The 12992-nt window shown below is 48.2% G+C and overlaps 1 protein-coding gene and 1 pseudogene across 2 annotated transcripts; one reads left to right on the plus strand and one right to left on the minus strand.

Annotated features, from left to right (window-relative positions):
- Window positions 1-6719: 6719 nt before the first annotated feature.
- LOC125526667 lies at window positions 6720-11566 on the plus strand. Of its 2 annotated transcripts, XM_048691310.1 has the most exons (7): window positions 6720-6982; window positions 7479-7618; window positions 7706-7790; window positions 8741-8821; window positions 8900-9004; window positions 9165-9269; window positions 11390-11566. In XM_048691310.1, the coding sequence occupies exons 1-6, from the start codon at window positions 6812-6814 to the stop codon at window positions 9234-9236; spliced, it is 654 nt and encodes a 217-aa protein (XP_048547267.1). In that variant the 5' UTR covers window positions 6720-6811; the 3' UTR covers window positions 9237-9269; window positions 11390-11566. The 2 variants fall into 2 exon arrangements, with proteins under 2 accessions (XP_048547267.1, XP_048547274.1); XM_048691317.1 differs by lacking the exon at window positions 11390-11566 and having other exon boundaries at window positions 6720-7618; window positions 9165-9365.
- Window positions 9605-10139, minus strand: LOC125526681 (annotated as a pseudogene).
- Window positions 11567-12992: the final 1426 nt, after the last annotated feature.

Genomic DNA, 12992 nt, shown 5'->3' on the forward strand with positions numbered 1-12992 from the left:
ATATCTTTCGGTATGCCATTGAGAATAATTAACCATAATATTATCTAGGAGTTGATGTAGATGCCCTCCGTGATCGAATCCCTCTCCGGCAGGATGCCGGAAAAGGCCCCAAAATGGGATCTCGCATGAACAGAAGGTCGCGGCGGTGGAAAAGTGTTTTCGTGGATGCGTCTGAGGGTTTTGGAATATATGTGAATATATAGGAGGAGAAGCTAGGTCAGGGGAGTCCCCAGGGAGCCACAAGGTAGGGGGCGCACCCTCCACCCTTGCCTCCACCTCGTGGCTCTTCTGGCTTGGACTCCAAGTCCCCTGGGTGTCTTTAGTCCAAGAAAAATCATCGTGAAGTTTTATTTCATTTGGACTCCGTTTAGTATTCCTTTTCTGCGAAGCTCAAAAATAAGGAAAAAATCATAAACTGGCACTAGGCTCTAGGTTAATAGGCTAGTCCCAAAAATAATATAAAATAGCATAATAATGCATATAAAACATCCAAAACAGATAATATAATAGCATGTAACAATAAAAAATGATAGATACGTTGGAGACGTATCACTTACTCAGCAATTTCTTAACACCATTTGTGTCATTACAAGCAAGATATTCACTAGCTATCTCCCCATCCATAACATAACCCTCACGTATCTTAGGAATTTCAACTCGAGTATGAGAGCTAGGCTAATAGGTGAATCATAATTTTCACCAGTTTCAGCATTCTCAAGTTCTTTAGCTTTCGCAAGTTGTTCACCAAGAAATTCATCTAGTGGCACAGTTTTCTCAAGTAGAGCATTAGCATCATCACAAGTTTCACTTATAGCATAAGTAGCATCATCAATTACTTGCAACATACCAGATTGAATAACAGGTGGTGGTGTCGCAAGCCTACTCAAAATAGAAGGTGAATCAAGTGCAAAGTGTGATAGCAGTTCCTTACCTCCCCTCGTCTTAGAGGGTACGATCTTGGTCTTCATGTTTTTCATATTGTTTATAGTGGTCAACATATATAATTCCCAAGTGACTCAAGAAATAGAGCTATGCTCCGATGAGTGATATTTTTGCACTCATTTCAACCTTGTTTAAACCGAGATAATTAATTGAAAGAGAGATATTCGCTCTGATATTTCCACAAATTCTCTCTTTGATATTTTTTCACAGGAAATGGGCTAAAAGGGGAAGATGTCACGTGGGAGAAAGGAAATGAAGGAAAATGGAGAAGAAATAAATCATCAGGAGGCGTCAGAAGGCCTCCAGAGTGAAAGACGGCGTACCATGCGACCGCACACGCTCGCATGAGCGGTCGTTTTGCATGGAAACTGAGGCAGGTCATCCACTTGAACAACTTTTATTAAGGGGACCCCATCGAAATGTCAACATAACCAGCAGAAGAGGAGCGCCAAGCATAGCCACAACCCATTCATCATCGTCTTCATCCACAAACCCTAGCCCCCGCCATTTTTTCACCTCCATAGCCATCTCGACCACCATAGCCATCTCTCATCTAGTTCATAATTGTAATCATGCATCGCACGCAACATATATTGTAATCAAACACGGAGGACAGTCCGGTCACTAACCGATCAAAAAACCTGACCGGGATGGGCGCCTCAAACATAGCCCTCTCTCATCTCGGTCATACTTGTAATCGTGCATCGCAGGTAATATATATTGTAATCAAACACAGAGGACAGTCCGATCACTAGCCGATCAAGAAAAACTGATCAAGATGGGCGCCTCAAACATAGCCCTCTCTCATCTAGTTCATACTTGTAATCGTGCATCGCACGCATCATCTATTATAATCAAACACGGAGGACAGTCCGGTCACTAGCCGATCAAAAAAACCTGATTGAGATGGGTGCCTCAAACTAGCCTCAAATGCTCGGGCTGACTAGCACCCCTCTGTTGGAGAACGTAGCATGCAATTTCACAAAATTTCCTACGATCACGCAAGATCTATCTTGGAGATGCATAGCAATGAGAGGGGGAGAGTGTGTCCACGTACCCTCGTAGACCGAAAGCGGAAGCGTTATATTAACGCGGTTGATGTAGTTGAACGTCTTCATGATCCAACCGATCCAAGTACCGAACGTACGACACTTCCGTGTTCAGCACATGTTCGGCTCGATGACGTCCCTCGAGCTCTTGATCCAGTAGAGGGTCGAGGGAGAGTTCCGTCAGCACGATGGCGTGGTGACGGTGTTGGTGATGTGATTAGCGCAGGGCTTCGCCTAAGCACTATGACGATCGGAGTAGTAAATTGTGGAGGGGGGCACCGCACACGGCTAAGACAAATCTTGGCGTGCCTTTGGGGTGCCCCCCGCCCACATATATAAAGGAGGGGAGGAGGTGGTGGCTGACCCAAGGGGGGGGCGCCAAGGGGGGAGTCCTACTTGGACTCCCAGTCCAAGTAGGATTCGGCCCCCCCTTTCCTTCCAACAGAGAGGGGAAAGGGGAAAGGGGGGAGAGGAAGAAGGAAAGGAGGGCCGCGCCCCCACCCCTTGTCCAATTCGGATTGGGCTTGGGGGGCGCCCCCTCCTGTGGCAGCCTCCCTCTCTCCACTATGGCCCAATAGGCCCATTAACTTTCCTGGGGGGTTCCGGTAGCCTCCCGGTACTCCAAAAAATCTCCGAACCTTATCGGAACCATTCCGGTGTTCGTATATAACCTTCCAATATATCAATGTTTACTTCTCGACCATTTCGAGACTCCTCGTCATGTCCGTGATCTTACCCGGGACTCCGAATAAACTTCGGCCACCAAAACGCATAACTCATAATACAAATCGTCATCGAACGTTAAGCGTGCGGACCCTACGGGTTCGAGAACTATGTAGACATGACCGAGACACATCTCCGGTCAATAACCAATAGCGGAACCTGGATGCTCATATTGGCTCCTACATATTCTACGAAGATCTTTATCGGTCAAACCGCATAACAACATATGTTATTCTCTTTGTCATCGGTATGTTACTTGCCCGAGATTCGATCGTCGGTATCATCATACCTAGTTCAATCTCGTTATCGGCAAGTCTCTTTACTCGTTCCGTAATGCGTCATCCCGCAACTAACTCATTAGTCACATTGTTTGCAAGGCTTATAGTGATGTGCATTACCGAGAGGGCCCAGAGATACCTCTCCGATACTCGGAGTGACAAATCCTAATCTCGATCTATGCCAACCCAACAAACACCTTCGGAGACACCTGTAGAGCATCTTTATAATCACCCAGTTACGTTGTGACATTTTATAGCACACAAGGTGTTCCTCCGGTATTCGGGAGTTGCATAATCTTATAGTCAGAGAAACATGTATAAGTCATGAAGAAAGCAATAGCAATAAAACTTAATGATCATAATGCTAAGCTAACGAATGGTTCCTGTCCATCACATCATTCTCTAATGATGTGATCTCGTTCATCAAATGACAACACATGTCTATGGTCAGTAAACATAACCGTCTTTGATTAACGAGCTAGTCAAGTAGAGGCATACTAGGGACACTCTGTTTGTCTATGTATTCACACATGTACTAAGTTTCCGGTTAATACAATTCTAGCATGAATAATAAACATTTATCATGATATAAGGTAATGTAAATAACAACTTTATTATTGCCTCTAGGGCATATTTCCTTCACCCTCATATCCAGCCTAAATATGGGATGGATATCGGGTGGCCCGGACGCGTCCTCCATGTTGGACCCAACCCACGCCGGCCCACGCGATCCCACATATATTCATTTCCATTTGCTCCCTGGACCAAACCCTAGCCACTCCCCTCCAATTCTCTCCAGCCCACTCCGCCACCCAAGCCCCCGACCGGCAATCTCTAACCTTCTCAGCATGGCGGATAGCGGATCCGAGTCCTACACCTCCAGATCCATTGACCGAGAGCTCATACCATGCGGCCTCGAGGAGGAGATGACTATCTCCCTCGTGCTCCGCCACTCTCGGGAGGAGGTCGCCCGACGGCACCGGCCAAATGGCACATGGATCCGCCGCGAGGTGTGTCGCCGCTGCCTTACCGGAGGCGGGAGGGGGGTTCCGTCTGGCGTTCGAACGCGACAACAGATGCACAACCGCTTCGTTGGCGCGTTGAGGCAGAGGTGGACACGTGTGTGTCGCACAACGTAAATATGGCGAGGCGTGTCCGTTTTGCGAGGCAATGGACGCGGGAGGCGACAACAGCCCTCTCGGCGGCGGACGTTGGCGTGGCGGAGTCGCATTCTCCGGCGCCCCATATGGTGCACGACCAGCCCGGGCATCGCAACCACGTCACGGTGGACATCGTCTGCTCCTCCCACGATGAATCCATCATCGATCTCACGTCCATGACGATCTGCAATGCGACGGGCTCCGACGAGGAAGAGTAGGGCATGGGAGATAGCGACACCTTGAGTGTCGTGAGCCGGTGCGTGTCCCATGTCCTACTCTACCTTGCGGGCAACTAGAGCAACACTTTAAGGGGTGCAGCCAGCCGCCGGACATGGCACGGCGGAGCCAGACGAGCTTCTTTAGTTTAGGTTTCACGTTGCATGTAATAATATTGTAGTTTTCTTAACAAATGTATCCGAAAGAAATTATTCAAGGTGTGACCGTTCTTAATAAATGTATCTGAAAGAAATTATTTAAGGTGTGACTGGTCACTGTACGCAGACACGCCCGGGCGTTTTGAGTGTCAGGTTTGCTGTATCCGGGTGTAGATGCTCTTATTTCCTTATGTACTTATGGCGAAAGTATCAACGCGTGGTCGGCGATGGCGAGGGCGGGGTGTTTCGACTATGGACGGGGAAGGAGAATGGCCAATATGCCACTGTATGGCGGGTCAGGGGAGGACAAAGGCGGGCGTCGGACGCACGGTGTCCACGCCGCCGGTGTTTGCATTTGTTTCGACTCGGGCGGACGCTCGTGGACAGAATGCGTCGGGCACGTTGGAGTTGCCCTGTGAAAAAATGTTTTTGTGTCATGGCCGTGCAAGGCGTAGCGGCGTTATTTTCCGCGACCGCAAACCGTGTACTGTGCAGTATATGTCTCGTACTGATGCAGATATGGGGTGTCCCGGACGCATCCTCCATGTTGGACCCGACCCACGCTGGCCCATCCGATCCAACATATATTCATTTCCGTTCGCTCCCCAGATCAAACCCTAGCCACTGAACTCCAATTCGCTCCAGTCCACTCCACCACCCAAGCCCCCGTCCGGCAATATCCAACCTTCTCGGCATGGTGGACAACGGATTCGAATCCTACACCTCCAAATCCATTGATTGAGAGCTTGTACCATGCGGCCCCGAGGAGGAGATGACCATCTCCCTTGCGCTCTGCCACTCTCGGGAGGAGGTCGCGCGACAGCACCGCTCGGACTCCTTCCGTCGGGAATCCATTGCGTTCGACGAAATGACGCATGGATTTGGCGCGAGGTGTGTCGTCGCTGCCTTACTGGAGGCGGGAGGGGGGTCCGTCTGGCGTTCGTACGCGACAACAAATGCGCAACCGCTTCGTTGCCTACTCTTCCTCGTCGGAGCCCGGGCGTGTCCGTGTACAGTGACCGGTCACACCTTGAATAATTTCTTTCGTATACGTTTATTAAGAAAACTACCATATTATTACATCCAACGTGAAACCTAATCGAAAAAAAACTCTTCTATCTCCGTCGTGCCATGTTCGGCGGCCGGCTGCACCCCTTGAAGTGTTGCTCCGGTAGCAAACGAGGTAGAGTAGGGCATGGGTCACGCACCGGCTCACGGCACTCAAGGCCCCGCTGTCTCGCATGCCCTACTCTTCCTTGTCGAAGCCCGGACGCGCCTGCGGGCGTTTCGAATGTCAGGTTCGCTGTACCCGGTTGCAGATACTCTTATTTCCTTATGTCCTTATGGCGAAGGTATCGACGCATGGTCGGCGATGGCGAGGGCGGGGTGTTTCGACTATGGATGGGGAGGGAGAATGGCCGATATGCCATTGTATGGCGGTCTGGGAGGACAAAGGCGGGCGTCGGACGCACGTTGTCCACGCCGCCGCTGTTTGTGTTTGTTTCGACTCGGCCGGACGCGTGGACAGAATGTGTCCGGCGCGTTGGAGTTGCCCCGAGGAAAAATGTTGTAAATTTACAAGTGTGGCAGAAGAACACGGCGTACCACGTAACTTGGGCATGTCTTGTGTGTCGTGGCCGTGCAAGGCGTAGCAGAGCGTTATTTTGGGCAAACCGTGTACCGCGCAGTATATGTCTCGTACTGATGCACCGCTTATTTGTGGCATATATGAATCGGGCACTATCATGTCACGTATACTTGTACTACTCCAGGAAACAAGCGCGTGTGACTCGGTCGTTTTGACGTGACGCCTCAACAAACCGCAGCGCGCCCATCCCTGAGAAGAAGAAAAAAAAAACCGGTGGACGCAACTCCAGGCCAATCAGGGGAGAGTACGCGGATCGTGTGTTTCCTGCGGGGCACTGTGGGCCGTGTGATCGCGGGGGCTTCTCCACCGACGGTGGAGATGGAGGAGACAGTGTCAGATCGTTGGATCCGTTGGCGTCACGACTTTTCAGGTCGAGGCTCTCCGCAGGGTCCACGTGTGACGGGCGTGGGTGTATGGCAGACGGGTCCCGCGCCTGCCCCAGGTGTCCTTCCCGTGCCACGTACTTCAGTGAGCTCCTACTGACCCGGCGCGTCCAGCATATATAAGCAGCCCCTCAGCCTCCCGTCCCGCCCTTCGGCCCTCCCTCCCTCCCTCCTAACCTAGCGCCGTCGCCCCCCCCATCTTGCTTCTTCTTCTTCTTCTTCAACCTCTCGCCAGGTCCACGCATCCCAGTGCCATGCATCTGGCCTTCATGTTCTACGCGAACGTGCTAGGCTGGTTCCATGGCGCTGTGGTATGTGGAATTATACCATCCGTGGTTCCTCATCGACAAGACGGCAAAGCCTCATCTTCAAGGATCCATGTCCATGGAAGACGTCGGCGTGCTTTGTGGCAACGTTGGATCTTGGTGCGGCGCTCGATCTACAAATAACAGATCCGTTATTTAGACTTTTTTTTGGATCAAAGTCACGCAAGCTGGATCTCTTCTTCGACTCTTTTCGCCCTTCATCTGTTGTTGTTCAACAACTGTGTTTCAATTTCTTTTGGCTTGAAGATTTCTTTTCCAATAACCCGATCTGCTCTTGTACTAGCAGACAAATTGCTGGGTTCGAGTGCCTGACGAGTTTACATGATTTCCAAGGTCCTTTTTGCAATGTTTTACAGCTCAACGCTCCAACAAATTTTTTTCCTTCCGAATGGTCATTGTTGGGCTTCTCTCCTTAACATTGTCGGGCCAATGTGGATCTGTTTTTGGGCTTGGCCTATGATGGCCGTCTCTCCCTAATTTTTGTGGGCTACCTGGGCCTTTCCGCTCGCCTGGCCTGGCAGAGGCGAATGCGGCCTCTTGGCTTACCTCTATTTATACGTGCTCCCTCTCTGTCTCCGAAACCCTAATCCTCAAGAGGAGGCGGCGGCGGCGGCGAAGAGAGGGGAGCCAGAGCCACGAGCGTTTCCTGCTGTTCGTGTCGATGGCGCTCCGGGCAAGCACCGGGTACGCGTTCAAGGCGGTCAGATCTGTCCGTCTGCAGCCTCTTCTCACCAGGTGAGCCCTGTGACCCCCTCAGGTTGCTTGTTTGTTCATCACCACCATCAGATCTACCGGGTTAACCGTTGTGGTTTCCATTTCCAGGGCTGGGGAAGCTCTGCCACCCAAGAGCTGCGCGGAGTACGGCCCTGCTGCTTCAAGGATTGGTCGACTTTTCTCCACCGGCAGGGTATTTCCCTCTCTGCTCCTTTCTTGTCCTGTCCAGATCGCAGACTTGTAAATCGCCCACGAACCGACCTTTGTCTTTGTACTTTCTTGTCAAATCTGCTGCCTGTAATGTAGGACATCGATTTGGGGATCTGTACTAGTGCGAGATTTGTTTTATATATCTGTTCTGTGGACAAGTTAGAAGTGGATTAATCTGGCATCCTAATCGTCCGCAGTGAAACGTTTTTCTGTGGCAGAACTTAACTGTATTTTTTTACTCTCTAATGAGCCCAAAAGATCATGCTCTTTATGGTGATGATATGTGATTGTAACTTGCATAATTGTTTTTGATTAAACTGCCATGTTGATCCAGTTTTTACTTTGCATGTTAAGCTATTTATAGAGATTGCATGATTGTGCCCAAATGGATAAACCTTAAGTCAGCTTTGCATGATTATAATTTGGAATGTCTGTAACAGTACATAATTCCGTCACATTGATACTCACTTACTCTCCATAGCCTTCGCCTAGATATACAATTGTTATTCTGTCTTACTCATGTGGCTTTGTTTGCATTTGCAAAATGTTTGCTTACATTGGTACTTGTTCCTCATAGCATTTGTTCCTATTCTATCAAGTAGTATGTTTCAAGTTCGCAAACTGGTTGGTCTATAGTTGCTAACTGCTTGGTCTAAACTTTTCAAATGATTGGTTCAATGTCCTATTCGAGTAAGTGATATATCTGTTTGTTTGGCACAACTTCTAAGCTACTGCAAAATTCTGTCAGTTAGATCCGAGTTCCGCCAATTTGTTTGTTTGAAAATACATTCTCATGAAGTTGTTTGCTTGTTCCTCTAATCTCATGCAGTTGTGTGCTTGTTGCTCGATACAGTCTCCTGTTTGCTTGTTCATGCAGTTGTCTGCCTATCATGTTTCGTTGGTCTAAATTTCCAAACTGTACTATTTTCATAGGATCCTGATTCACTCGTCAGGGACAACATCAAGGCTGCTGTGTCTAAGGGACTGAAGGAAGCTCTTGGCCACTTAAAAAATGTATGTGGAATTTTAACCAACAATTGCAAGTAACAGTGTGTTTTTTATTTTGTATACTCACCACCTTGCTTGGTACAGGATGACAATATTATTCTCAAGCTGTCTATTATCAAGTCAGGTGTCAATGCTGCGGTGAAGGATTCTCTGAAAGATCACAGTGTTTTCATCGACTATGCTGAACATGTTAGTATTAATTTGTCCCTGTGTTACTTGGGTGTGCATACATTGTTGCTCCATTTGTAAATGATATGCATGCTGTTCGTGATTGAACTTTGTGTGACAGCACAATTAATGATGCAATATCTGCTTTGAAGTGTATGTAATCTAATTCACATTTTTATAGCATGTGGATCCTGTGGTGAAGCTGGCCATCGAGGAAGCAGTGTTGCAGGGCCTAAATAAGTTTGCTGATTAGCTCTACACTGCGCCTCTGAAGGGGGAGATGATGGTTAGGACCAATTCACATAATTTCTGTTTTTGCCAGATAGCCCTATTTGCATTGATATTGCATGCTGCGTTGTTTTTTAATATCATTTTGCAGTTATTGTTTGTTTGTGTTATTGCTAACGAAATCACTCTTTCAATTTGTTAGGATTTTAATTATTAGAGATAATCTTGTGTAAATAACAGCATGCATGGGATCCTCTGGAGCAACCGCCGGCCTCTTCGTGCGGGAACCTCCAGGCAATCCGGCATCCGCTCCTCGTATCCCTCGAACAGGCGCATCTTCTTATAAGCGTCGTTCCCTTGTATAAATATGTGATCATCATGGGAATAAGACACTCGATCAAATAATTCTTCCACACGTTATCAGCACTTGTCTCTGCCAGAGCACGCATAGGCAATCACGCCGGTGACAGTCGCCGGGAAGAGAGCCAAGGGAAGAAAGGAAAAGGTGAGAGGATGCTCGTGGTCTCCTGTCCTTCCTTCGCACCTTGTTCGCAGCGGCGGTAGACGCCGACAGGGCCGTCGCGTCGCCATGGTGTTGGTGGACTTCGCCGCCACAACCGCCACGCCCGTGATCTGCGCCGGTTCGGAGGCCGCTGGAACGGTTTCCGTCGCCGTGGACCACGTCTTGGACATGGCGTCCGAGGTCGCGATGGTGCTGGGCCTTCTAATGCTCCGCCGAACCGGCCATGCCGCGGGCGGCGCCGCTCCCGGCCTGGTCTTGCCGGACCGGCCGCTCCAAACCTGTACGCGGACGAGGTACTGGAGGCCCGCGGACGACGCAGTGGACGTCGACGTTGAGCCAGAACTTGCGGCTCCTCCACCACCGCGTCCGTGCCCGGTGCATGGTTGGGGGCCATGGATGGTCCTGCATCCACCCACGCCACAAGATTACGAGGTCCAGGAGGAGGCCAAACCTGCGCCGCCTGTGCCGCCCGCGGAGCCCGCGCAGCCGGACTCCCCGCGTCTTCCATCTCCGACGCCGGAGCACGAGGTGGCTAGCGCTGGGGCTTCTTCGTCGAGCTCTAGCCTCGGGCTGCGCCTCCCCGTGCGGGCTGCTGCGCTCGGGGACGTCTTCGACAACTGGGCGAGCAGCTCCACTGGCCCATCGGCGCCCCGCCGCTGGCACATAGTGCCGCGGGCCGAGCTGCAACGCAGCCGCGCGGTGGTTCTTGGAATGGCCAACGGCCACTCCAACGGCGTCGCACCTGGGACGCAGCTTCCTGGTGGATCTTCTTCAGAGGAGGAAGATGCTGCGCCGGGGCCGTCGACCTCGCGCCGGTGAGGCAGTCGCCGAGGGGAGATTGGTGGTAGTAGTGCAGACAGCCACCGCTCGAGTTGGATTGGGGACGATTTGTCGATGGGAACGAAGTATCCGTCGCCTCCCTTAATCCACTCGTGCGTGTGTATGGCTGTTGGACAGCCAGCACACTAGTCACTAATCCATGTTGTACGAGCAGCAGAGAAAAAAAAGAATAAAAAACGAAAAGAAAGAAGGTGGCTTTGCCACGGTAGTAGGCTGTTCTGTTTTGGCCTATTACCATTATTTTTCGTTTTCTTTTCTGATTAGCTTCTAGCTTTTTCAGTTTTTGTACATATGTGTTTGTTAGTATTTTCTAACATAGTACTATGTAATGTCTGCTTATGTAATGTCAACATGTTTATGGATGCAATCTTTAATTGCTACATGTTGATTGTGCTTGAAAATTATATGACTACTTTCAATTTTTGCGCATATCTTATGGATTGCACTTATGGCAATACATATAGCTTTGTTCACAACTGTGAGGTCTACACCATCTGGTGATTACCTTCAAAGTGTTTTAAGTAACACAAGGTTGTACAAAGTACCATAAGAATAAGGTCTACGCTACTTAGTAGTGATTACCTCAAAGCAAAAATGAAAGCACACATATTATGGCATGAAAATTGCCATACGAGTGTCTATGCCACTTCGTGGTGACTACCTCTATGTGTTCTACAAAACAAAGATCTACGCCATTTTATGGTGATTATCTTTTGTAGAAAGTCATATTTTGGGTCGTTTAGGCTTTTCCTAGACCTTTATATTTGATTCAAGCATTTTATTTTACACACCTAGTGAATTATATTTTCATGCAGGATATGGCTGACATATCCAAGAAGAAATTTGCTGAGCTTGCCATTGATGGCAGAAACTATTTAACCTGGGCCATGGATGTCAAGATCAACTTGGCGGCCAAGAATCTGATCAACACTATAACCACACCTACTCAAGGTGCTCCTGCTATCGCAGATACGGCAAAGTATGCTTCTTTGCATTTCATTCGACACCACCTTGATCCTGCTCTGAAAGAAGAGTACATGATGGAGGAAAGTCCTCTATCATTGTGGAACTCCTTAAAGGAGCGTTATGATCAACAAAGGTCGGTGATGTTGCCTGAAGCGCAAAGAGAATGGGCACTTATCCGTTTCCAGGATTTTAAGTCCGTTGCAGCATACAATTCTGCCGTGCATCAAATCAACTCAAAGTTGAGATTCTGCAAAAGTGCAGTTTCTGATGCGGATCTCTTTGAAAAGACACTTTCTACTTTCCATCCTAATATGAGGATTCTTGCTGAACAACATCGTCAGCAGAAATACAAGAAGCATTCTGAGTTGATATATGCACTTCTTCAGGCAGAAAAGCACAGTGAAATTCTCGATAAGAATAATATGTCCCGCCCAACGGGAACACAGCCGCTGCCTGAAGCACATTTCAATTCTCAGAATACTCAGAAGTCTCGTGGTCCCAAAAGGAACCATAGGAAGTTTAAAGGAAAGTGGAGACGCAATTAAGAATCAGAATAGCAATGGAGTACAAAAGGGCAAGAATCATTTTAAGAAAAATGATAAGGGTAGCAGCTCTCAAGCTTGCTACAGATGTGGTTGTACTACTCATCATGCAAGGAAGTGTACAACTTCTAAGCATTTGGTGACGCTGTATCAGCAATCAATTGGCAAGAGCAAGAAGGCTCAAGGGAACCAGTACGAAGCTCACTTCACTGGTCCAATGATTGAAAGTTCTCAAGGCGTTCATCAGAACAAAGTTCATGACAACATGGAGAACCAAGATCAGGCTCAACAAAAGGAAGGACCACCACTTACTGTTGAAGACATGGTGGATTTCACTTCTACTAAAGACATATATGGGGATATGCTTTGATCTTCCAATAATGTCATAAGTATTTTGATAATGTCCTTAGTTATGTTGTGTGTTGTAAAATAATTATGTCCTCGGACATATGGTATTGTAATAATTATGTCCTTAAACATAATGTATTATAATATGTAGCAGACATACATAGTGTGTAATGTATGTGTTATTTCTATATGAGATTGAATAAATAATGAATTTTATTCTTTTACTCTATAGAAAACTTCGAGAAACAATCCAATGGAGGAGGAAATTTTTTTAGTAGACAGTGGTGCCTCTAACACAATTCTACGGGAGGTTAAATACTTCCAAAGTCTCAAAATGTGTAAGGGAAGTGTTATGACAATTGGTGGTCATGACACAGTAATTGTTGGTTCTGGTCAAGCCACATTTACACTCCCGAATGGTACAAAACTTGAAATCCAGGAGGCTTTATTGTATCCGGATTCAACTCGTACCCTGTTGAGTTTTAAGGATATCTGCATGAATGGCTACCACATTGAAACTCATGAAGACAATGCGGTTGAAAGCCTACTCATAACTTCAACG

Source organism: Triticum urartu, chromosome 1, assembly GCF_003073215.2.
Source record: "Triticum urartu cultivar G1812 chromosome 1, Tu2.1, whole genome shotgun sequence".
Taxonomy (NCBI): domain Eukaryota; kingdom Viridiplantae; phylum Streptophyta; class Magnoliopsida; order Poales; family Poaceae; genus Triticum; species Triticum urartu.

Coding starts and splice junctions, on each gene's coding strand:
- LOC125526667 (XM_048691310.1), top strand. CDS start 6,812: ATGCATCTGGCCTTCATGTTCTACGCGAACGTGCTAGGCTGGTTCCAT. Junction 6,983..7,478: donor TGTGGCAACGTTGGATCTTG/GTGCGGCGCTCG, acceptor CTAATCCTCAAG/AGGAGGCGGCGGCGGCGGCG. Junction 7,791..8,740: donor GACTTTTCTCCACCGGCAGG/GTATTTCCCTCT, acceptor CTATTTTCATAG/GATCCTGATTCACTCGTCAG.